At 40.1% G+C, this 27,531-nt stretch overlaps 1 protein-coding gene across 1 annotated transcript in view; it reads left to right on the top strand.

The window, feature by feature from the left end:
* ATP8B1 (ATPase phospholipid transporting 8B1) overlaps positions 1-5,599 on the top strand; it is a 62,650-nt gene extending 57,051 nt beyond the window's left edge. The window contains exons 23-27 of the mRNA XM_007450106.1: positions 912-995; positions 1,764-2,009; positions 2,310-2,448; positions 4,151-4,281; positions 5,375-5,599. Of these exons, the coding sequence (XP_007450168.1) occupies positions 912-995; positions 1,764-2,009; positions 2,310-2,448; positions 4,151-4,281; positions 5,375-5,599 (825 nt within the window). The remainder of the gene's footprint in view (positions 1-911; positions 996-1,763; positions 2,010-2,309; positions 2,449-4,150; positions 4,282-5,374) is intronic.
* Positions 5,600-27,531: the final 21,932 nt, after the last annotated feature.

Below are 27,531 nucleotides of genomic sequence, written 5' to 3'. Positions count from 1 at the left end.
CCCGCGCAACAAAAAAAAAAAAAAAAAAAAAATAGTGATAACAAATTGTTCAACTTTGAAAAAAACTGTTCAAATTTAAGTATAAAATTACATTGGGGCTGAAGGGATTATATAAACTTGGGGTGATCATAGATCTAACATCATGTCTCCATTGTTGGTTTTTTAATTTTAACCTTTTGCTGAAATGGGAGTGGGGGCATATCTACAATGTTAAATTGTTGATATGGCAGAAACACACCATTAGCAAAAAACCTAAGTCAGTGCCTGTGGTTGTCCAAACTTTGATGCTATGCTACAGACAACTGGCATGAGAGGAGGCCAGGATGTCTTGGGGTTTTGAGCAAGGTTGGGGCCTTCTTCCTGCTTCTGTGCAGGATGGTGTATCACTGTTGGTGCGGAGTAAGCCCATTTCCTCTATCCCCCACTGAGGACTGGGGTGTGCACAGCCTTGCTTATCCTTTTCAGAAGCATCTTTCTTATATTCATATTCTGGTTTATAAAATGTTTAAATGGAAATGCTGGAATGGCAAGAGAACAGTATATTTGAACGGTACTTACGTGCTTTTGAACCAGTTGTATGTAATCTAATTCATTAATAAAAGGGATATAAAAGACGATGAACACTGATTTGTTTTCCAGCATTCTTCAAATAGACCAGACTCCTTTTCCAAAAACTTTTCAGAGTCTAATTCCCCACTTATTTTACGGGGAAGATTATTGCCTGTGGAAAGCCCTTTGATTCTGTCCATTCCATCAAAACAAACTCGTGCCTGCTACTGGCGTAGCTGGCAGGGGGAGGGGTGTTTACTTTCCCTGGGGACACCCCTGCTTTGAGGGCAGATGCACACGTGTTAACTAGGTGGGCAACATTTCTTCGTCGGTGACACACAGACTCTGTCATCTCCTCACAGACCGCGTACGAAGACTGGTTCATCACCCTCTACAATGTGATCTACTCCAGCCTGCCCGTCCTCCTCATGGGGCTGCTCGACCAGGTAGGAGCCTGGTGCTGACAGGGTCGCTTCTGGACAGACTGACTGTTTCAAAGCAAATATTTCAATGCATTCTTTTGGTTTTCACTTCTTTCTGAGTAAACCCTATTATATTTCTGCTGTCAGGCAACAAGAGTAACTGCTATGCTTGTTTTATAGTAAGAAGAGAGGATTTCTGTGCCTGGGTTGAATTCGTTGACAAAAGAGTTTATTATGCTCATTTCAGACACTAAGATTTTCTTGTTAGATACCTAACAGTATGTCTCTACAATAACAACTTACACATCTTTAAAGTAAATTATTTTACTACCTCCCCAAACTTACAGGTTTAATTTCCAAATTAGTCCGCATTCTACCTAGTAGCAATTTTTACAGAAACTGCTTTCAAGAATAAAAAGAATAATTTGGAATTAACTCATCAATGTGTATGTGAATATGCTTTCCCAAAGTATTAAAAAAAAATATTCTCTCAGAAAGTAAAAACAGGCTTCCTACAGTTTTTTTTTTTTAACATTACTGATTTGCTTTCTTAAGTAGCAAAATAATAATACTTTACCTAGTCTCAGAATTAAATATCAAATAATGGTGGACTACAATAATGAGGTTGCTCTCTGCACAATGAAATTATTCAGGATTTATCATCTTGTTTAGTTTTTGCCTTCCTAGAACTTAGCAAGTTGCAACTCCTTTCAAGATAGAGGTTGTGACGTATCTCTGAGTTCTTTGATCCCGATGGACAGCACTCAACTGTAATTGTGTTTTCTCCTTAAGGATGTGAGCGACAAACTGAGCCTCCGCTTCCCCGGGTTATACGTGGTGGGACAAAGAGACTTACTATTCAACTATAGGAGATTCTTCGTAAGCTTGTTGCACGGGGTTTTAACATCTTTGATCCTCTTCTTCATACCTCTTGGAGCTTATCTGCAAACTGTGGGACAGGATGGAGAGGCACCCTCAGACTACCAATCTTTTGCTGTCACAATTGCCTCTGCTCTTGTAATAACAGTCAATTTCCAGGTATGTGGCTTTAGTCAACTGTTTTCAGTACCTGTTGGTACTGTATGCATTTCTGTATGTAGACCAGCGTGCACATCCCATTCTTCCTCCAACTGAGCCTCTGTTGCTTTGCAAATATGAATGGATGCTATTTTCATCCCTTATACGAAACATACTTCCTATTTCTTGCCTGAGCCAAAGATAGCTTCTGATTGTTCAGTATTCAAGCCATACCATGTTCTATTTTCAGAATCCTTAGATCTTTTATTTCTTGCTAACTCCCCAAAATGAGTGCTCTGTTTTTCTCTGGTTTCCCAACAGATTGGCTTGGATACTTCTTATTGGACTTTTGTGAATGCTTTTTCAATTTTTGGAAGCATTGCAATTTATTTTGGCATCATGTTTGACTTTCATAGTGCCGGAATACATGTTCTCTTTCCATCTGCATTTCAATTTACAGGTTGGTATTTTCTAAATTCCAAAAATAAATAAATAGAAAAATGTCATTAATTTTAGATTCTGACATAACTTCAGGGTAAGTAAAAACATAAAGTGTAAATTACTGCTAGTGAAAATTAATATCCTGACTAGAACTGGGGGTGGTGGGTTGGAAGGGTGGTAACGTGATGGGAGGAAAGCAAATTAAAATAACTAAGCCATAATTGTGCTTTTTTTCTTCCATAAAACCTAATATTAGTAGGTTATTGGGAAACTGGGAATACATGTATTGCTGGTAGCACTATAGTTTAATCTTTCTAAAGCACTACCTAGAAATATGTAATGAATTTTTGTGTACATTTTGATCCAGTATTTCCACATGGGGAAAATATCCTAAGATGAAACACACCAAATTTTGGAAAGATAATCTGTACAAAGACTGTATCACTACAACATTTACTACAACATTTCTAATTGTCTTTTAAAAATTGGAAATAACCCTCCCTAAGGCCTAAGAATATCAAATTAGCTAAACAAACTGAATCCCAGATGATGGAATTCTAGAACTTAAAAGTGGACTGCATCATCGGAAATACATATACAGAGCAATAAGTAGACTTATGGAACACAAAACAGTTTACAGCTATATAAAATATATGACAAATTGACAAATGCTAGAATGAAATGACAAATATCAAAAATATTATAAATAGCATGAATTAGAATTTATGAACACGTATTATGGATAGGGTAGTTTGGATTAAAACTCCCCATAAACTCATTTCCCTGTAAAAGATTAGGTTCTTCTTTGTTTGTTTTAATGATCAGTTGTTGGGTCATAAAAGACAATTGCTATGGTAACCCTTATTGGGATTGAGCTCATTTTTTTTATGACTGTTCTTGCTTACTGACTCTGTTTTAAAATTTTAGTACCCACTTAATTAGAATATTCCCATAGGGAATGTGTTTTAAACCCATACACATTTATGCTATTATTTTTATAAACTCAGAGTGTAAGTACAGAAAATATTGTGAGAAATTTGGTTCTAGTTTTAAAATTGAGTAGTATATGGTCACCTGGTTGTATTACAGAATTGAATTGTTACTTCCTCTGACATAAAAACTAGTAGCCTAATTCAGTGGTAAAAGCCTAGCTCTAGTCAGATGGACGTGGGTTTTAATTCAGGAGTTGCCATAGCTAGTTCTGTTACCTTGCGCAAATTTTTTTACCCTCCACAAACTCAGTTTCTTCATGTGATAGAGGGCAATACTCCTCTCTCAGAAATGATTAAATGGCATGACCTAAAACACCCAGCATAAGGCTTATCCCACAAATGGCAGTGCCCATTGTTAATATATGGCGTTTCAAACCAAAACTATAAATTGGAAGTGCTTTTTTAAGTTCCTGAAAAAATCCAAAAGTATAAATTGCCTACTTTTCCATTTTTAATTAATGTAATGTCAACAAATGTACTTTCTTTTTTTGCTATTTATATGTTCACTTATATACATTTGCCTTGTTCCAAAGAATTTACGTGCCTAATTCTGCTTTGCTTAGTCTGGTTTTAAAATGTTCATTCCTTGAGCAGTGGTGGGATGTTTTCGGGAGGGCAATCTGGTTGTAAAAGCTCACCACAGAGAATCCACCTGTGGACTGTGGAATATTAGCTATGCCCCCCCTTGGGATGAAAACCATTGTGATTCGTTCTCTGTGCTTTTTCCAGGCACAGCTTCAAATGCTCTGAGACAGCCATATATTTGGTTGACCATCATCTTGACTGTTGCTGTGTGCTTGCTGCCTGTTGTTGCCACACGATTCTTGTCAATGACCATTTGGCCATCAGAAAGTGATAAGGTATAGAAAAAAATAGACTTCTGAATGCCTCTCACAGAAATCAAAGCATTTCTCCAAAGCAGCTTTCCTGCAAAATTCTAAGCTCTTGGGAAGTTTGGTCTGCAAATTTTTTAGGACTACTCTTTTTTTATTACAAAAATTACCAAATATCAAAAGGAAAATAGTATAATGAACCCCCATATATCTATCCTCTCAATTTAGGAATTATACTATTAATGTTTTGCCCTGCATACAGGTTGGGGTTTTTCTTCATTTAAAGGAAAATGAAAAATCCTCTTGTAGCAGGATCCTTTGAGCTACAAGTAACAGGGAGATATGGCTCAAAATGGTTCAATGATGATTTATCACCTCCACTCACATAATAATTAGGTTTCAGGCTCAGCTGATGGGCAACTTAATGTTATAAACAAAGAACTGGGGTTTTTTCCATCTCCCCCCTCTGCTGAAAGATGGCTATAGCAGTTCCCGGCATTGCGTCCTGACATGTCAATATCCAGGGGAAGATTAAAGACTGATTGTGCTGTTGCTTTCCCTTAGGAGCCTGGCAACTTTTTTTTTTTTTTTTGCCTGGGAACTTTTTATGGAAGGGCCCAGCACACTTTTCTCAGGCCTCATTAGCCAGAATTAGATCACATGCCCATTCCTGGACTAGCAGAGAGCAAGGGAAGTCAATCAGTCCTACCCTGGGGGTGGCGTCCTCATGGAGGAATGTGGCTGTAAGCAGGAGGATGGTACTTACCTGAGTAAACTCCATTTCCATCAGAAAGGAGGAGAGAACAGCTGCTAGGTAGGCAGCCTTCACTATCCTCCAGCTTTCCCTCCTCCACTGACAAGGGTGTGCAGTAGCAACCGGGAAGGCGGCCAAGTCTTTTCTAAACCTGTACCAGTCTGATTTATGAAATGGAAAGAGAACTAGTTTAGGAGTGGGAAGCCTGGCACCCCGTTTTCTAGCTCTGAGAGCTTGGAAACGTCATGTAACCTGCCTCCCTCCGTTTCCTCCACTTTAAAGGGAGGATGGTTATGCCCACCCCCAAATGAGGCAGGTGTGCAGCCAGTTCTTTTTAACCTTACCCCATCTCTCCTGCTTTCGTAGATTCAGAAGCACCGAAAGCGGTTAAAAGCCGAAGAGCAGTGGAAGCGGCGGCAGAATGTGTTCCGCCGGGGCGTGTCCACACGGCGCTCGGCCTACGCTTTCTCCCACCAGCGTGGCTATGCCGACCTCATCTCCTCCGGGCGCAGCATCCGCAAGAAGCGCTATCCCCTGGATGCGGTCATCGCCGATGGGACGGCAGAATACAGGCGAACTGTGGAGAGCTGAGGCATTTGCTTCAGGTGACCTGTAGCAAAACAATCACACAAAGTAAAATGTCTTTTTTTATTTGACTTTTATGTTGAAGGCGATGATAACCTTTTAAACAAGCTACAATACTTGGGTTGGACTACTGCAATAGCAAAGCCAAGGAGACCTTTTGAAAAGTCGTATTATTCAACTGCTGATGTTTTGTTTTGATTCAAAGTGAACGTTTTTTAACCCCATCTCAATCTAGGACAAGAGAATTAGAACACATCTTATTTCAGTTCAAATGGTATATTGTACTATAAAATTACAATTAGGTTTTCCTGTCTGGGATCTTCAGCACAAATTTCTCAGAGGCTCCTTTTTTCCTGGAGTCCACCTTACTAACAAAGATCTTTTATTTACAATGGTAATGACGAAAGATTCATGAATGTTCATCCCCTAGAAGCTAAGTGGTCTGATGACTTTTTCAGAGTTGATAATGGGGCTGCTTGGTTTCACGTTCTCATATTGGTTTACTAATTCAGCTCAATCAACAAAAATTACTTCACATTTCATAAGTACAAGGTTTTGATCTGTTTCGGTTTACTACCAGGTTAAAAGAGCACATTACATACGTTTACTCTTACTATTATATATTATTTCAGACACTTCCTGTAGTACCAAGTGCATTTAATTTTCTACTGTCATTAAAAAAAAGATACTTAAATATTTATGGGCTTTTTAAAAAAAAGCTTTTAAAAACTGAGGGTATCAGTGATAAACTGCAGAATATTTTGCAAAGCTTTCTTTTGAAAAGCAAACTTTTGTGCCTACCTATATGTAAAGTATTTTATAAGGGACTTGAACAGAGACCTCACTCTTTTCTACTTGTCTTATGTCTTGAGAGAAAAGGCTGTTGGTAGCCATATTTCTAAGACTAACAGTGTATCATTTTAAAACTGAACATAACTTTAGGCAATTATGGAAACTATCCTCAAAGAGGTAAAAGTTATTTATCCAGGGGCTTTTCTCACTCTGTGTGTTTCACACACTAGTTTCCATGTTTCAGTGAAGACAAGAGAAGTGTCTTCAATAATTCTTTTACCATTAGGTTGTGAATGTTCACAATATCTGTTCCTTTGAATTCCTTATGAGGAAATCACAGCATGTATATAGTTCATTGTCTAGATATGAAAAGAATATAGCTCTTTAGTCTACGGAAGTAAATTTCCGGAAGTTTACAACTTTTCTTTATCTTGTAAATTTAAAAATTGTAAGTTTTTTTGTGTAATTCTGTCAGTTTCAGATTTCTCTCCCGTTTTGCAAATTGTGGGAAAGGTCGACAATGCAAATGTGTCAAAGACTTACATGGTTGGGTGCAATATTAACAATTTTAAAATGCAAATTGCTTTGGATAAATTATTTCTATATTCTGTAAATCTGAGATTAATGTATATTTTTGTTTAAAAAATAAATGCTTTAGTAAAATCTCTGTAAGTACAATCTTTTAAAATATTTTTTAAGTTGGGTTCTTTATTTTAGACTGGGGCAGATGATGGAAGAATCTAGGCCTGCCTGGTTTTTAAAGGAACATAGGTGGTAAGAAGTAAGTTACTGGCAGGGTACTAAGTGTTAGGGTCAAAGTGGCTGAGAAAAGGATCAGACTACAGAGGCAGAGGGTATGGATTTACAGTTGGCAAGACCAACTGTATCCTGGGAGGGTGCATCTTAGGATATTAGGGAACAATTTTTCAAAGTGACCTCAACTCTTTGGAGCCAGAATAAAAGCAAAGGTAAGCCCTGACCAAAAGTAGGGGCTGGGAAGTGAGCAGAAAAATGAGCAAAGGGGAATTAGGATATTGAAGGGCAGGAGAGCAGGTAAGGACAAGGAGGGATGCCTGAGGCTGGAGGAGGGCCAAGTCTGATGAGCTAGCTGTGGGACAGGTAGTCAGTTCCTGGACAGTAAGGAAAGCTGTGACCCCATTAGGGAAATGTGACAGACAAGGAGGTTCTTTGCAGGAGGACAGAGATGGGGGACTTTTCTGGGAGGCATAATTAGTAGCAGGTGATGAGAGAGTATCAGTCTAGGGGTGTTCTGTAAGGTAGGAAATCAGGACCCTGCTCTTTTAAAACGGACAGCCTGCTTCCAGAGCGGAATTTCATATCTACATCAGGGCAACCCATTAGAAATGGGTGGGAGGAGACAGGACAGATTATTAGCCTCTGCAATAGAAATGGTATGAGAAAACCTGAGCAGACCTGGGAGATGGTCCCTTAAAAAAAATTAAGGTCCATTTTTTCCTTAGGATATACTACTGTATTTAAATTGGTTGAGGAATAAATGTTTTTACCCAAAGAGCACCACCTAAAGGTTCTTACTGATGTTCAGTACCAGAAACTGTTCAGTAAAGGCATCTGATGGGGATAAAATGGTTCTTAAGAGACTCCAATGTGATAGCAAAATGTACCCTAATGGAATCTAAATATGTTTTAACAGTTGCTGCCTTCATGTGATGTGAATGAAGCTTAGGAAAATTTTAACACAGCTTCTAAAAGTCTTGTCAGAATCTGCTTCTAAGTTATAGCTGTTAGAAAACTTCTGGTGCATGGGACTTCCCTGGTAGTACAGTGGCTAAGAATCTGCCTGCCGATGCAGGGGACACGGGTTCGAGCCCTGGTCCGGGAAGATCCCACATGCTGCGGAGCGGCTGGGCCCGTGAGCCATGGCCACTGAGCCTGCGCTCTAGAGCCTGCGAGCCACAACTACTGCAGCCCGCATGCCTAGAGCCTGTGCTCCACAACAAAGAGAAGCCACCGCAATGAGAAGCCCGCACACCGCAACAAAGAGTAGCCTCCACTCGCCGCAACTAGACAGAGCCCGCACATGGCAACAAAGACCCAACGCAGCCAATAAATAAATAAATAAATTTATAAAAAAAAAAAAAAAAAAAAGGCTCATACTCTCAGACCCACCGGCACCAGGGCCCAGCACAGAAGGAGCCAACTGAAATGCACCCAGACTTTATGTAAGAGGCTTTATTGCTTACCTTAGAGTGTTGGTCCGAGGGGCAGGGATCAGATTTAACACGCATGCCTGCTGGGGTACCCTCCAAGGACAAAGGCTGGTGGATGCCATCTGTGTCTCACTCCTGCGGCAGGGCAGCATCTTTTTAGTATTTTAATCTACGTTCTTTTTTCCCCCCCAGTCAGCACCATCTTTATGCCCTCCCTATGCTGCAATGTAGAGCACCCGTATCTCCCAGAGGGAAGCTTTTACATGCATCTGGTATCCTTTTTTTTTTATGTCTGGTACCCTGGTTTTTGTGAATACAACTCAGGGGACACCCCTGATTGCCTGGCTCTGACGGCCAGTGGGGCTTATGCTCATGGGTCCAGCAGGACTGTAACCAACAGCAAAAGAGTTCTTAACCGGCTACCATCTCCAGGGCACAGCAAGAGGCAACAGTCCGAGGAGTCTTACTATGAGAGGCCCACTAACTTATCTTCATAACTGTGGCCTGAGATTTCCAAGGAAGCACACATCTAAGTGTCTACTGTAATGCTTTCCAGCAACCTCAGAGCGTGAGCACTCTCTTTGCGCTTTCACCCTACAGCCACCAGAGCACTACTGTCTCCCAGGGAGGAGCTCATACATGTGTCTGGTCCCAGATTTTACATCTGGTGCCTCAGTTTTTGTGGCTGCCACCTAGGGGATGCCCATTAATCACCTGCCTCTGGGGGCCAGCAGGGCTTGTGTTCCTGGATCCCATGGCGTTGTTATAAATGGGGAGACAGTTTTTGGCATGCTACCACCCCCAGGGCACAGTGAGACAGCAGACTGAAACAAACCCCAGTCTTTCTGTGATAAAGGAATATTTGCTTGTCCTGGAGCTTTGGCCTGAGGGGCAGGCTTCTGGTTGGATGTAGGGACCTACTGAGATGCTCTCCTTGGACAAAAGCCGGAGGACACCATTTTTGTGCTCTCCATCTGCCCACCAGTGTCTCTCAGAAAGGAGTTTGTACAGTTGTCTGGAGCCCCAATTTTTGTGACTGATACCCAGGGGGACACGTTTAGGGTATACAGCTTTTGCAGCCAGCAGGGCTTATGCTTGCAGTCCTTCAGTACTGTATATATTTGTATATGCTGCTACCTGAGAGTCTAGCTTCCAATAAGCCTGCTAACTGAGACCCTCCTCTATGGGATACTGACAGGTCTTCCACACATTCAACAACTGAGAGCCTCTAAAATTAAAATGGGCAGCTTGGACAATCACAAAGGTTTGAGAGACAACCAAGAGCTAGGGCAGGGCTGGATGACAAGGTTCATCTACTACATGAGGCCACCCCCTCAAGATTAAGGAGAGGTGGCTATTTTACCTCCGCATAGACACCAACACAGAGAGTCAAGGAAAATGAAGAAATAGAGGAATATGTTCCAAATGAAATAAGATAAAACCTCAGAAAAAGAATTAATGTTAATGCAGATAAGTAATTTACCTCATAAAGAGCTCAAAACAAAGATCATAAAGATGCTTACCAAGCTCAGGAAGGGAATGGATGAACACAGTGAAATCTCTGACAAAGAGATAGAAGGTATAAGAAAGTATCAAATAGAAGTCACAGAGCTGGTGGTTGGGGGGTGGGATGAACTGGGAGACTGGGACTGACATACAGACACTACTATATAGAAAACAGATAACTAATGAGAACCTACTGTATAGCACAGGGAACTTTACTCAATGCCCTGTGGTGACCTAAATGGGAAGGAAATCTAAAGAAGAGTGGATATGTGTATGTGTATAACTGATTCACTTTGCTGTACAGAAGGAACTAACACAACATAGTAAATCAACTATACTCCAATTTAAAAAAAAAAGAGCTAAAGAAACAATGATCAAACTGAAAAGTACACTACTGGGGTTCAACAGTAAACTAGACGAAGCAGAAGAAAGGACAAGTGGGCAGTGGACTTCACCTAATCAGAGAAACAAAAAGAAAAATGAAAAAAGTGAAGACAGCTTAAAGGACTTACGGGACAACATCAAATGGACCAACATTTGCATTAAAGGGGTCGCAGAAATAGGAGAAAGGAGAAGACCCATTTGAAGAAACAACAGCTGAAAACTTCCCTAACCTGGGGAAGGAAACAGACAACTAGGTGCAAGAGGAACAGATAGTTCCAAATAAGAACCCAGAGAGACCCACACCAAGACATATTATAATTAAAATGTCAAAAGTTAAAGACAAGGAGAGAATCTTAAAAGCATAAAGAGGAAAACAACTATTTATGTACAAAGAATCCCCCCTAAGACTATCATCAGATTTTTGAGCAGAAGTTCTGCAGGCAGTATAGGGAATGGCATGATATATTCAAAGTGATTAAAGAAAAAAAACTTCGAACAAAGAATACTGTATCTGGCAAAGTTGTCGTTCAGAACTGAAGAGATTAAGAGTTTTCCAGACAAGCTAAAACTAAAGGAGTTCATCAACACTAAACCAGCCTTACAAGAAATGTTAAAAGGACTTTTATAAGCTGAAAGGAAATCAGTAACAGGAAAACATAAAAGTCTCACTGGTAAAGGTAAATATATAGTAAAATTCAGAATAATCTAATGTTATAAAGGTGGTACATTAATCACTTATAAAGCTAGTATGAAAGTTATGTAAGGCCAACTGGCCTGAGGCAGGGGAACACAATCAGACTCACAGGTTGCATCAGACCGAAACTTTCCGGACCACCCAGTTCCAGAAACTGCCCTGGGGACTTTCCACCCGGCCCAGCCTTCCTGCCCTTTGAGAGGCAGGACTAACGGTCCCAAGACTGATGCAACCAACACCAGATATTGCCACGATACCTGAAGAGATCACCAAATAAGGAATAACCTGCACCCTCCCGGATTCACCACACCCCCCTTTCCCTTCTTCCCCTATAAATTCTGCCCAAAACCTCACCCGGGTGCGACTTCTCTGGCCCCTTTCTCTCGGACCAGTGAACCTCGCCCGGGAGGGTTCCCATATAAAGCTTGTTTAAGCTCTGCTCCGTTTCTTGGTGCCGTTCCTTATAAGTTAAAGGACAAAAGTAGTAAAAAAATGTAACTATAATAATTTGCTAAGGCATACACAAAATAAAAAGATGTAAATTGTGAGGTCAAAAACATAAAACAAGAGGAAGCAGAAAATAAAAATATAGAGCTGTAGGATGCATTCAAACTTTTAACTTGTTAGCACCTTAAAATAAACTGCTATAAATATAAGTTGTTATATGTAAGCCACAGAAAAAAACCCATAGTAGATACACAAAAGACAGAGATAAAGGAATCTAAGCATACCACTACAGGAAAGCATCAAATCAGAAAGGAAGCAAGAGAAGAAAGGAACAGAAGAACAATAAAACAGCCAGGAAACAAGTAACAAGATGGCAATAAGTACATACCTATCAATAATTACTTTAAATGTAAAAGAACTAAATTCTCCAATCAAAAGACATAGAGTGGCTGAATGGACTAAAAAAAAAAAAAGACCCATCTATGCTGCCTACAAGAGACTCACTTCAGATGTAAAGGCACACAGACTGAAAGTAAAAGGATAGGAAAAATATATTCCATGCAAATGAAAACCAAAACAAGCTGCGGTGGCTATACTTATATCAGATAATATCGAGTTTAAAACAGTCTGTAATGAGAGATAAAGAAGATCATTACATAGGTACAATGGGGTCAATCTAACAAGATATAACATTTGTAAATATTTATGAACACAACATAAGAGCACCTAAGTGTATACAGCAAATATCAACAGACCTGATGAGAGAAATAAAAAGCAATACAATATGGAATAGGATAGAAAGCCCAGAGATAAACCCACGCACATATGGACACCTTATCTTTGATAAAGGTGGCAGGAATGTACAGTGGAGAAAGGACAGCCTCTTCAATAAGTGGTGCTGGGAAAACTGGACAGATACATGTAAAAGTATGAGATTAGATCACTCCCTAACACCATACACAAAAATAAGCTCAAAATGGATTAAAGACCTAAATGTAAGGCCAGAAACTATCAAACTCTTAGAGGAAGACATAGGCAGAACACTCTATGACGTAAATCACAGCAAGATCCTTTTTGACCCATCTCCTAGAGTAATGGAGATAAAAACAAAAATAAACAAATGGGACCTAATGAAACTTCAAAGCTTTTGCACAGCAAAGGAAACCATAAACAACACCAAAAGACAACCCTCAGAATGGGAGAAAATATTTGCAAATGAAGCAACTGACAAAGGATTAATCTCCAAAATTTACAGGCAGCTCATGCAGCTCAATAACAAAAAAATAAACAACCCAATCCAAAAATGGGCAGAAGACCTAAATAGACATTTCTCCAAAGATGATATACAGACTGCCAACAAACACATGAAGGAATGCTCAACATCATTAATCATTAGAGAAATGCAAATCAAAACTACAATGAGGTATCATCTCACACCAGTCAGAATGGCCATCATCAAAAAATCTAGAAACAGTAAATGCTGGAGAGGGTGTGGAGAAAGGGAACACTCTGGCACTGCTGGTGGGAATGTGAATTGGTACAGCCACTATGGAGAACAGTATGGAGGGTCCTTAAAAAACTACAAATAGAACGACCATATGACCCAGCAACCCCACTACTGGGCATATACCCTGAGGAAACCAAAATTCAAAAAGAGTCATGTACCAAAATGTTCACTGCAGCTCTATTTACAACAGCCCGGAGATGGAAACAACCTAAGTGCCCATCATTGGATGAATGAATAAAGATGTGGCACATATATACAATGGAATATTACTCAGCCATAAAAAGAAACGAAATTGAGCTATTTGTGGTGAGGTGGTTGGACCTAGAGTCTGTCATACAGAGTGAAGTACGTCAGAAAGAGAAGGACAAATACCGTCTGCTAACACATATATATGGAATTTAAGAAAAAAAAATGTTATGAAGAACCTAGGGGTAAAACAGGAATAAAGACACAGACCTACTGGAGAACAGACTTGAGGATATGGGGAGGGGGAAGGGTGAGCTGTGATAGGGCGAGAGAGAGACATGGACATATATATATACTAACAAAAGTAAGGTAGATAGCCAGTGGGAAGCAGCCGCATGGCACAGGGATACCAGCTCGGTTCTTTGTGGCTGCCTGGAGGGGTGGGATAGGGAGGGTGGGAGGGAGGGAGACAAAGAGGGAAGAGATATGGGAACATATGTATGTGTATAACTGATTCACTCTGTTATAAAGCAGAAACTAACACACCATTGTAAAGCAATTATACCCCAATAAAGATGTTAAAAAAAAAAAAGCAATACAATAACAGTAGGTGACTTTAATACCGCAGTTTCATGAATGGATAGATCATCCAGACAGGAAATCAATAAGGAAACACTGGTTTTAAACATGTTAAAGCAAATGGACATAACAGATCTATACAGAACATTCCATCCAAAAGTAACAATACACATTCTTCTCAAGTGCACATGAAACATTCTCCAGGGTTGATCATTTGTTAGTCCACAAAACAAGTCTTAATAAATTTAAGACTGAAATCATACCAAGCATCTTTTCTGACCACAATGGTATAAAACTAGAAACCAATCAGAAGAATAAAACTGGAAAAATCACAAATATATAAATATTAAATAACATACTACTGAACAACCAATGAATCAAAGAAGTAATCAAAAGAGAAATTTTAAAATACCTTGAAACAAATGAAAATGGAATACAACACACCAAAACCCATAAGATGTGCCAAAAACAGTTTGAAGAGGGAAGTTCATAGCAATAAATGCCTACTTCAAGAAACAAGAAAAATCCCAAGGATTTTACACCACCTCAAGGAACTAGAAAAAGAAGAATAAAGCACAAAGTTAGTAGAAGGAAGAAAATAACAATGAGCAGAATGGATCAATCAATCACTGTGATACAGTACAGTAACAAAATGAAGGATGAAAATCCCATGATCATCTCAATAGATGCAGAAAAAGCACCTGACAAAATTCAACATCCATTTATGATAAAAACTGGGTATAGTGGGTATAGAGGTATTATGTTGAGGCATACATACCTCAACAGAATAAGGGCCATATATGATAAGCCCACAGCTAACATACTCAATGGTGAAAAGCTGAAAGCTTTTTTCTTCTAATATCAGGAACAAGCTAAGGATGCTACTCTTACCACTTTTATTAAACATGGATTTAGAAGTCCTAGCCAGAGTAAACAGGTAAGAAAAAGAAAAGGCATCCAAGTCAGAAAGAAAGAAGTGAAACTCAATATTTGCCAATGACATGATATTATAGAAAACTCTAGACTCCACCAGAAAACTAACAATACAGTTGACATTTGAACAGAGGTTTGAACTGCATGGATCCACTTACACATTACTTTTTTTCAATAAATACACACTACAGTACCACACAGTCTTGGTGGTTGAATCTGTGGATGCAGAGTGCCAGTTATAAAGTTATATGCAGATTTTTGACTGTGCGTGTGTGTGGGGGGGAGGGGAGTCAGTGCCCCAAACCCCATGATGTTCAAGGGTCAATTATATATAAAAACCTTTGATATTTAAAAAAAAAAAAAAAAAAAAAAAAAAAAAAAAAAAAAAAAAAAAAGGAGGTGAAAGACCTGTACAATGAAAACTGTAAGACCACTGATGAAAGAAACTGAAGATGACACAAATAAATGCATAGATATTCCATGCTCATGTACTGCAAAAATTAACGTTTTAAAAATGTCAATACTACCAAAAGCAATCTACAGATTCAATGCAATCCCTATCAAAATTCCAATACCATTTTTCACAGAAATACAACAAACAATCCTAACATTTGTAAAGACCCACAAAAGACTCTGAGTAGCCAAAGCCATCTTGAGAAAGAAGAACAAATCTGAACTCATCACACTCCCTTATTTCAAACAATATTACAAGTTATAGTAATCAAAACACGGTATTAGCATTAAAGAGACACATCAATCAATGGAACAGAATAGAGAGCCCAGAAATAAACCCATGCATATATGGTCAATTAATTTACAACAAATGAGCCAAGAATATACCATGCAGAAAGGACAGTCTCTTCAATAAATGGTGCTGCATGCAAAAGAATGAAACTGGACCATTCTCTTACACCATACACAAAAATTAACTCAAAATGGACCAAATGTTTGAACATAAGACCTGAAATTAAGTGGTAAGTTCCTTGATATCAGTCTTGGCAATAATTTTTTGCATTTGACATGAAAAGCAAAGGCAATAAAAGCAGAAATAAACAATAGGGACTATATCAAATTAAAAAGCTGCACAGCAAAGGACATCACTGAATGGGAGAAAATATTTGCAAATCATTTTTCTTATATGGGGTTAATATACAAAATATATAAAGAATGCATACAACTTAACAGCAAAAAAACAAACAGTACAACTAAAAAATAAACATTTTTTCCAAAGAAGACATATAGATGGCCAACAGGCACATGAAAAGGTACTCACATCACTAATTATCAGGAAAATGTAAGTCAAAGCCACAATGAGATATCACCTCACACCTGTTAGAATGGCTATTATCAAAAAGACAACAGGGCTTCCCTGGTGGCACAGTGGTTGAGAGTCCACCTGCTGATGCAGGGGACACAGGTTCATGCCCCAGTCCGGGAAGATCCCACATGCCGCAGAGCGGCTGGGCCCGTGAGCCACGGCCGCTGAGCCTGCGCGTCTGGAGCCTGTGCTCCACAGCGGGAGAGGCCACAGCAGTGAGAGGCCTGCGTACCGCAAAAACAGAAACAAAAACAAAAAAAAACAAACCAAAAAAGACAACAAATAACCAGTGTTGGTGAGGAGTGGAGAAAATGATCACCTGTGCACTGCTGGTGGGAATATAAATTGGTGCAGCCACAATGGACAACTATGGAGGGTCCTCAAAAATAAAAATAGAACTACCACACAATCCAGCAATTCTTCTTCTGTGTATTCATCCAAAGTAAATGAAAATACTGTGTCAAAATGATATCTGCACCATGTTCATAGCAGCATTATTTACAATAGCCAAGATATGGAAACAAACTAAGCATCCATCAATGGATGAAAGGATGAAGATAATGTGGAATATATATACAACTGTTGTATATTATTCAGCCATGAAAAAAATAAATAAAATTTCATCATTTGCAACAACATGGATGGACCTTGAGGGCATACTAAGTGAAATAAGCCAAAGATAAATACTATATGGTCTCACTTTATGTGTGTAATCTAAAACACAAAATAAAAAACAAACAAAACCAAAAAAACAAAACCAAAAAACTCCTTTGCTCATGAATACAAAAAACTGGTGGCAGATTGGGAGATGGGAAAAATAGGTCAAGGGGGTAAAAAAACACAAACTTCCAGTTATAAAATAAATAAGTCATGAGAATATAATGTACAGCATGGTGACTCCAGCTAATAACACTGTATTGTACATTTTAAAGTTGCTAAGAGAGTCTTTTTTTTTAATTTAATTTTCTTCTCTCTCTCTCTCTCTCTCTCTCTCTCTCTCTATCTTGCCCGTGAGGCATGCAGGATCTTAGTTCCTGACCAGGGGTCGAACCCATGCCCCCTGCATTGAGATAATGGACTCTTAACCACTGGACCACCACGGAAGTCCTGAGACTAAGTTTTAAAAGTTCTCATCCCAAGAAAATAAAATTGTAAATATGTATGGTGAAGGATGTTAACTAGACATACTGTGGTGATTTCACAATATACACAAGTATCAACTCATTATGTTTGAATATTACATGTCAATTATATCAATTAAAATAAATTTTTAAAAAATTTAGAAAGGGATGAAATGATAATACATGCTACATAGTGGGTGAACCCTGAAAACATGGTAAGTAAAAGAAGCCAAATTCAAAAGGTTACATATTTATGATTCCTTTTATGTGAAATACCCAGAATAGGTAAATCCATAGAGACAGCTGATTGGTGACTGCCAGGGGCTGGGAGCAGGAGGGTATAGGGAACAAATGCTAAATGGGTGTATTAGTCAGGGCTCTCCAGAGAAATAGTACTAACTGGTGTTTAAGGAATTGGCTGACACCATTGTGAGGGTTGGCAAGTTTAAAATGTGCGAAGTAAGAGGTTGGCAGGCTGAAATTCCAATAAGGGTTGATGTTGTGGTTTTGAGTCCAAAGGCCGGAAACTGAGGCAGAGCTTTTATGCTGCAGACTGGAGGCCAAATTCCTTCTTCCTTGGGGAAGCTCAGACTTTTATCTTAAGGCCTTCAACTAATTAGACGAGACCCACCCACATTACAAAGAGTATTCTGCTTTATTCAAAGTCTACTGATTTAAATGTTAATAACACCTTCATAGCAACATCTAGATTTGTGTGTGACCAAACAGTTGGGCACCACAGCCTACCCAAGTTGACACATAAAATTAACCATCACAGTGGGAATGGGCAGTGAATTAGCCCATCAGCAGCGTCTATCAGAGGCATCATTACTTCTTCATATTTATATGGCGAGAAGACCTTTAAACTGATCCTAAGCAAGCACTACAACCTTGAAGGCTAAGGTGGTTTTAGCTTTGTTATTGTTTTGTATAAGAAAAAAATCAGTTTTTCTAGTATTCTTTCAGTTGATGTGAGATTCATGTACATAAAATTAACCATTTTAAAGTGTACAATTCAGGGGCATTTAGTACACTCATAATATTGTGTAAGGGGATATATGTATATGTATAGCTGATTCACTTTGCTGTACAGCAGAAACTAACACAACAATGTAAAGCAACTACACTCCAATAAAAATTTTAAAAAATTAAATTAAAAAACAATGTTGGGCTTCCCTGGTGGCGCAGTGGTTGAGTCTGCCTGCCAATGCAGGGGACACGCGTTCATGCCCCAGTCTGGGAAGATCCCACGTGCCGCAGAGCGGCTGGGCCCGTGAGCCATGGCCGCTGAGCCTGCGCATCTGGAGCCTGTGCTCCGCAATGGGAGAGGCCACAACAGTGAGAGGCCCGCGTAAAGTAAGTAAGTAAGTAAGTAAGTAAGTAAAGTAAGTACAGTAAGTAAGTAAGTAATGTAAGTAAGTAAGTAAAGTAAGTAAAGTAAGTAAGTAAAGTAAGTAAATAAGTAAATAAATAAATAAATAAATAAAAAACAATGTTGTGTAACCACTACATCTATCAAGTTCCAAAACATTTTCATTACCACAAAAGAAAAGCCCATACCCATTGTGATGGTTAATTTTAATGTGTCAACTTGGGTTGACATGGCAGAGAGAAAATTAGGTTACTGACATAGTTGAACTGCTAGTAGTACCTCCAGACTACTTCCATATGAGAAAAATAAATCCTTACTTGCTTAAGCTGTGTTAGGTTTTCTGCTACTTATGGCTGAAAGCAATTCTAAATGATACAACGGAAGAAATAACAGCAAATCCAAAAAAGGAAGAAGTTTAAAGGGGGAGAATAATTTGAATACAACTAGACAAAAAAATAATAATAAATTAGATACATAAAAATTGTGAGAAAGGAAAAATCTATTACTTTTGAAGGTAATATGGTGGTATTCTTGGAAAACACAGTAGAGTCAACTAAAAACCTATGATAGTAAGAATTCAACAAGATAGTGGGAACAAAACAAATATAAAGATAACTTTCATTTATACCAAAAACAAACAGAAGATATAATGGGGAAAAGATGGTACAGTTGACCCTGGAACAAGGTTGGGGTTAGGGGGGCTGACTCGCTGCACAGTTGAAAATCTGCATATAACTTTACAGTTGGGCATCCATATCTGCAGTTCTACATCCATGGATTCAACTAACCATGGATTGTGTAGTACTGTAGTATTTATTGGGGGAAAAAAAATCCACATATAAAGTGGCCCCGTGTAGTTCAAATCTGTGTTTTTCAAGGGTCAACTACGTTTACAACTGCAACAAAAACGATAAAATACCGAGGAGTAAACTTTACAACTCAGACCTCTATGAACAAAGCTTTAAAACAGTAGTGAATTCAAAAGAATAGTTAAGCAAATGAAAGGCATGTCATGTTCCTGGATAAGACATAATAATACCATAAAGAGTTGAGTCTTACTAATATGTAAATGGCATATGATCCCTATAAAAATGCCAACAGTTTTCTTTAATACACAGACTGATTCTAAAGTTCATATGAAAAGATTAATAAGAGCCAGAAAACTAACAGGGAAAGCAATGAGGGGAGACTACCGCTACCAGACATTAAATATAATTTTAAAACTGATTTAAACAGTGTGATTCTGATGCTTGATTACACATTCCATGGAACAGATCAGAAGATCCAGAAATAGCCCCAAACATATGTAGAAATTTACTACACATAAAGGTGGTACCAAAGATCAGTGGGGGGGTGGTGCTTCCCTGGTAGCGCAGTGGTTAAGAATCTGCCTGCCAATGCAGGGGACACGAGTTTAAGCCCTGGTCCAGGAAGATCCCACATGCTGCAGAGCAACTAAGCCCATGTGCCACAACTACTGAGCCTGTTCTAGAGCCCATGAGCCACAACTATTGAAGCCCATGCACCTAGAGCCCATGCTCCTCAACAAGAGAGGCCACCACAATGAGAAGCCCACACACTGCAATGAAGAGTTGCCCCTGCTCGCCACAATTAGAGAAAGGCTGTGCGCAGCTACAAAGACCCAATGCAGCCAAAAAAAAAAAAAAAAAATCAGTGGGGGAAAGACAAGCTTTTTAATTAATGGTGTTGGAACAACAGGAAAACAAACTGAATACCTTACACTGTAGTAGAATAAACTTCTAATAAATAAAAGATTTGAAAGTAAAAATACTCATAAAAGTACTAGAAGAAAAACATCAGAAAATTCAAATACAGACTTGGAGTAAAGAAAGCATTTCTAATTAAGACTAGGGAACTACCTGGTGGTCCAGTGGTTAGGACTCAGTGCTTTCACTGCCAAGGGCCCGGTTCAATCCCTGCTGAGGGAACTAAAATCCCACATGCTGCACAGCACAGCCAGGAAAAAAAACGGCAGGAGGGGCTAAAAACACAAAGCTTCAAAGGAAAGGCTAATAAGTTCAAATACATAAATGTAAAAGCCTTCCTTATTACAAAAAACAAAACAACAAAAAACCAAAGATAAATGGTAGGGACTTCCCTGGTGGCAGAGTGGTTAAGAATCCACCTGCCAATGCAGGGGACACGTGTTCAAGCCCTGGTCCAGGAAGATCTCACACGGCACGGAGCAACTAAGCCTGCACGTCACAACTATTGAGCCTGCGCTCTAGAGCCTGAGAGCCACAACTACTGAGCCCACATGCCTAGAGCCTGTGCTCTGCAACAAGAGCAGGCACTGCAACAAGAAGCCCGTGCACCACAATGAAGAGTAGCCCTCGCTCACCACAACTAGAGAAAGCCCGCACGCAGCAACAAAGGCCCAACACCGCCAAAAAAATAAATAAATAAATAACTTAATAAATAAATAAATGGTGAAGTGGATAAAAATACATTTGCAACTCGTGAGACAAAGAGCTAATTTCCCTAATAAAGACTTCCTTGGATCTGAAAGACTCCAACGGTCCAGCAGAAAAAAAAAGGGCAAAGCACACAAAGAAATCATGAAAAAAAATACAAATGACTCCTACATACAAAGATGTTTAACCTTATCTGTAATAAAGGCAAATCAAAATGATTCAGTGGACCACATTTACCTATCAACTTGGCAAAAAAGAAGAAGGTTGGCAATGCAACACTGAGACTATGGCAAACAAACCCTCTACTTTATAATATTACTGGTAGGAATATAAATTGATGAAAACTCTTAGCAACTTAGCAATGTCTGTTAAAATTTTAAATGTGTATATCTTTTGACCTAGCAATCACATTTCTCAAATTTATCCTGCAGCTATATTTGCCCACAAGGGAAATGACATGTACTATTGTACTCCAGTACTGTTCATAATAGCAAAACACTGGCAATGAACTAGAAATCCATCACAAGGGACTGGTTAAATGAAGTAAAGTACATTCCCGCGACAGAACACAATGAAACTGTAATGGAGACTATCAGAGAATAAGATCTCCATGATTCATTATGATGTGAGAAGAGCCAGGTACAGAACTGTGTTTGTGGTGGCTACCTTTTATGTATAAAACAAAAGAGGGGAAGGAGATTAAATTGATCTATAAATTCAACACAATCCCAATCAAAATTCCATAGGATTGTTTTGGTAAAAACTGACAAACTGATTCTAAAATTTAAATGGAAATGCAAAGAACCTAAAATAGCCAAAATGAGAAAGAAAAATAAAGTCGGAGAAGCTAACATTACTTGATCTGGAGAATTATTATAAAGCTATATAGTAAGCAAAACAGCATGATATTGGCCTAAAGACAGAAAATAGGTCAGTGAACAGACCTATTTACCTAGAGTAAAAAGTCCAGAAATGAATCCACGTATATATGAACAACCAATTTTTGACAAAGGTACAAAGGAAATGAAATAGAGAAAGGATAGCCTTGTCAAAAAATGGTGCTGGAACATTTGGATATTCACATGTAAAAAAACCAAAACAATGAGCCTGGATCCATACCTCAAGAGTAGCAAAAGATTTGAATAGATGCTTCAACAAAGAAGATATTCAGGAGTGATGTTACCAAGAGGGCAACATCGGTTGTTCCTGACTTCACTCCCCCTCATAAGGAGATCAACTAACAACCATTCATTGACAAGACTCCACTGAGAGGATCCTGGAAGGCTGGAGAGAGGCTAAAGCATCCCCCTGCAACACAGACCAAGACAGACCTCCTTAGAAGGGTAAGAAGAGTGTTTACACGCTGACCACACTGCCCCTCCCCAAGGCAGCATGGCCCCACTCTGAGGGGTCTCCCTGAGCCTAAAGTTCCTGCCGTGGAAAAGGAGCCCAGGGTGGACACCCAGCTCCTCCAGCATTCTGGGTTGTTTCTTGGGAGCTTACACTCTGGTCTTGACCCACAGGGATTATGGGTAGATCTGCAGTGCTTGACCACTGGAAATCTGACTGTGATGGAGAGGGGAGAGGGGCTTGCAACAGCCAGTGCTCAGATCTTGGCAGAATGAGTTCCTACCTGTAGCACACAAGTAACAGCCCCAAGCGGCGGCTGTGCTCATCTGCAGAGCCAAGAAAGTAGCACACCTTGACCAGGGAATTCAGTGGGGTACAAATCTGTCTGACTTCAGTCTTCAAACAAAGAGCTTTGCAGCCCTGCAACCTGGCTTTCCCCACAGGGGCAGGGGAGCTGTGTCATAGCCAGCATGCTGATTGTAGCTCCCAGTCCCTCTAGACCAGAAAGTCTGGCCTAGTTCCACTGTGAGGCTGCTTGGAACTAGCCTGGGCAGGGGAACTAAGTTATAGCCCCACCCACTGCTGAACAGAGCCTTCGGTCCACCCGACCAGGGAATCTAACCACAGCACTCAGGAACCTGTGTAACCCACCCAAAAGCCCTGCTTACAGTGGTACTTGAACAAAGAGCACAGCCTCTGGCTTTCCCCATCTATAGAGCAAAAGCAGTAGCCCCATGTTGCCAGGAATTCAGTGCACAGTCTTGCCTGATTCAGGTTCCCAAACAAAAGGCTGTGCACCCCCTGGAGACTGTCCTGCTGCCCCATCAGGGCAAGAAAGCTATTTCATAGTGCCATCTACTGCTGAGTATAGTACCTAGTTCCAATCATCTAGTAAGCCTGGCCAGAGTACCCATCTCACAGCCTTGCTTGGGCAGGGAACCAAGCCAGCAGTCCTATCTAACTGCTCTCAGCCAGGGGCATTCCCCCATCTCCCAACCGCAAAACTCAGGCAGTGTCCTCACAGAAAAATAAACCCTGATGGTGAACCCCACCTGTTTATTACCAGCAGACACATCCAGAAGCCGAAACTGAGCTGACTGGTGAAGAAGTGTCTCAACCAAAGTGAATAAAGTCTGGAAGAGGAAACTGCTAACTCAAGTGAGGAGATAACAACATAAGGAATCATGGGCCATGACAAATCAGGTAAACATGACATCACCACAGGAAACTAATAAAGCTCTGAAAACTGATCCTGAAGAAATGGAGATTTACCAGCTGTAAGAAAAATAATTCAGAAAAGTCCTCTTTAAAGTAGCTTAGTAAACTACAAGAACACACAAGCAACTAAATGAAATTAGGAAAATATTGCATGAGCAAAACAAGAAGTTCAACAAAGTAACAGAAACACTCAACAAACAGATACCAAGAAATCCTAGAGCTGAAAAATAGAAGGACTGAACTGAAGAATTCAATAGAGAGCTTCAAAAGCAGACTTAACCATGCAGAAGAAAGAATCAATGTTCTAGAAAACAGGACACTGGAAATCCCATCACAGGACCAAAAGAAAAAAGAATTTTAAAAAGTGAAGAAGGTATGTGGGACTTAAGGGACACAATCAAAACAATAAGTGCATTGTGGGAATTCCAGAAGGAGAAGAGAAATAGAAAGGGTAAAAAAGTATATTTAATGCAATAATGGCTGAAAACTTACCAAACCTGGGGAAAGAAATGGATATCCAGATCCATGAGGCCCAAAGGAACCAAATATGTTGAACCCAAATAGGGCTACACCAAGGCACACTATAATTAAACCATCAAAAGTCAAAGACAGAGCTTCCCTGGTGGCGCAGTGGGTGAGAGTCCGCCTGCCGATGCAGGGGACATGGGTTTGTGCCCCGATCCGGAAAGATCCCACATGCCGCGAAGCGGCTGGGCCCATGAGCCATGGCCGCTGAGCCTGCGCATCCAGAGCCTGTGCTCTGCAATGGGAGAGGCCACAACAATGAGAGGTCCACGTACCACACACACACACACACACACACACACACACACACACACAAAAAGTCAAAGACTAAGAAAGAATTCTACAAGCTGCAAAAGAAAAAAAAAAAGAAGTTACATAAAAGGGAAGTTCCGTAAGACTATAGGTGGATCTCTCAACAGAAATTTTTCAGGCCAGGAGAGAATGGAATGATATATTCAAAATATTGAAAGAAATAAACCTGTTAACCAAAAATTCTACACCTGGCAAAGCTGTCCTTCAGAAATGAAGGAGAATAATTCAACAACAAAACAAACTAACAAAAAAACAACCCAATCAAAAAATGGGCAGAAGACCTAAACAGACATTTCTCCAAAGAAGATTTACAGATGGCAAATAAGCACATGAAAAGATGCTCAACACTGGTAATTATTAGAGAAATACAAATCAAAACTACAACGAGGTATCACCTCACACCAGTGTGAATGGCCATCATTAAAAAGTCTACAAATAATAAATGCCGGAGAGGGTGTGGAAAATAGGGAACCCTCCTACATTGTTGGTGGGAATGTAAATTGGTGCTGTCACTATGGAAAACTGTATGAGGTTCCTTAAAAACTAAAAATTGAGTTACCATATGATCTGGCAATCCCACTCCTGGATATATACCTGGAGAAAACTAATTTGAAAAGACACATGCACCCCAATGTTCAAGGCAGCACTATTTACAATAACCAAGACATGCAAGCAACCTAAATGTCCATCAACAGATGAATGTATAAAGAAGACATGGTACGTATGTGTATATGTGTATAACATATGCACATTTACACATGTGTACACACACACACATACACACACACACTGGAATACTACTCAGCCATAAAAAAGAATGAAATAATGCCATTTGCAGCAACATGGATGGACCTAGAGATTATCATACTATGTGAAATAAGTCAAAGAAAGACAAATATCATATGGTATCACTTATGTGTGGAATCTAAAATAGATACAAATGAACTTATTTACAAAACAGAAATAGAAGCACAGACATAGGAAACAAACTTTTGGTTACCAAAGGGGAGGAGGGAGTGGGGGAGAGGGATAAATTAGGAGGTTGGGATTAACAGATACACAATACTACATATAAAGTAGATAAAACAAGGCCCTACTGTATAAGACAGGGAACTATATTCAATATCGTGTAATAAACTATAAAGAAGAGTACATGAAAAAGACTATATATATACTTTTACATATATAAAAATATATATTCATATATATATAAAAAACTAAGTCACTTTTCTGTACACCAGACACTAACACAACATTGTAAATTAACTATACTTCCATTTAAAACAAAGATTTTAAAAAAGGAAATAAAGGAGAGATGGAAGACTTTTCCAAACAAAAGGTGAAGGCATTCACCACTAGACCTGTCTTACAAGAAATAGTAAAGTAAAAGGACACAAATTAACATCACAAAAATATAATAAGGCAGCATAAAACTGACCGGTAATGGTATATATATATACACACATACATACAAAAAGTTAAGAGTCTGTAATATGGTAATGGTGGTGCAAAATTCACTTACAACTCTAGTTTAAAAGTTAAAAAACAAACCTAGTAAAAATAACCATAGCTACAATAATATGCTGTTGGTCACACAATATGAAAATATGTAAAATGTAACATCAATAACCTAAATTGTGAGGGGGCAAGAAGTAAAATTGTAAAGTTTAGGAATGCTATTGAAGCTAAGTTGTTATCAACTTTAAAATGGGTGTTATAACTTTAAGATATTTTACGGGACTTCCCTGGTGGCACAGTGATTAAGAACCTGCCTGCCAATGCAGGGGACATGGGTTCGAGGCCCGGTCTGGGAAGATCCCACATGCTGTGGAGCAACTAGGCCTGTGCGCCACAACTACTGAGCCTGTGCTCTAGAGCCCAAGAGCCACAGCTATCAAGTCTGCGTGACCAGAGCCCGTGCTCGGCAACAAGATAAGTCACCAATGATAAACCTACACACTGCAACTAGAGAAAGCCCATGTGCAGCAAAGAAGACCCAAAGCAGCAAAAAAGAAAAAACAAAACGATATTTTATGTAAGCTTCATAGTAACCGCAAGCAAAAACCCTGCAGTATTAAACAAAAGAACATGATAAAGAAGTCAAAGCAGGTGATGAGCAGAAGATGGCGGAAGAGTAAGACGCGGAGATCACCTTCCGACCCACAGATACACCAGAAATACATCTACACGAGGAACAACTCCTACAGAACACCTACTGAGAGCTGGCAGAAGACCTCAGACCTCCCAAAAGGCAAGAAAGTCCCCATGTACCTGGGTAGGGCAAAAGAAAAAAGAATAAACAGAGACAAAAGGATAGGGATGGGACCTGCACCAGTGGGAGGGAGCCGTGAAGGAGGAAAGGTCTCCACACACTAGGAGCTCCTTCGGCGGCGGAGGCTGCGGGAGGCGGAGGGGGGAGCTTGGGAGCCGCGGAGAAGAGCACAGCAACAGGGGCGCGGAGGGCAAAGCGGGGAGATTCCCGCACAGAGGATCGGCGCCGACCGGCGCTCACCAGCCCGAGAGGCTTGTGTGCTCACCCGCCGGGGCTTGCGGGGCTGGGAGCTGAAGCTCAGGGGCTTCCGTCGGATGGCAGGGAGAGGACTGGGGTTGGCGGCGTGAACACAGCCTTCAAGAGGTTAGTGCACCACGGCTAGTCGGAAGGGAGTCCAGAAAAAAGCCTGGACCTGCCCAAGAGGCAAGAGACTTTTTCTTCCCTCTTTGTTTCCTGGTGCCTGAGGAGAGGGGATTAAGAGCGCTGCTTAAAGGAGCTCCAGAGACGGGCGCGAGCCGCAGCTAAAAGCGCGGACCCCAGAGACGGGCATGAGACGCTAAGGCTGCTGCTACCGCCACCAAGAATCCTGTGTGCTAGCACAGGTCACTATCCACACCCCCCTTCCAGAGAGCCTGTGCAGCCCGCCACTGCCAGGGTCCCGGGATCCACTGACAACTTCCCGGGAGAACGCATGGCACACCTCAGGCTGGTGCAACGTCATGCTAGCCTCTGCCGCCGCAGGCTCGACCCGCACTCCGTGCAACTCCCTACCCCCCAGCCAGAGTGAGCCAGAGCCCC

This window comes from Lipotes vexillifer, unplaced genomic scaffold, assembly GCF_000442215.2.
Source record: "Lipotes vexillifer unplaced genomic scaffold, Lipotes_vexillifer_v1.1 scaffold79, whole genome shotgun sequence".
Lineage (NCBI taxonomy): Eukaryota > Metazoa > Chordata > Mammalia > Artiodactyla > Lipotidae > Lipotes > Lipotes vexillifer.
The sequence above is the reverse complement of the archived record's forward strand: the minus strand, read 5'-3'. Positions and strand labels throughout refer to the sequence as shown.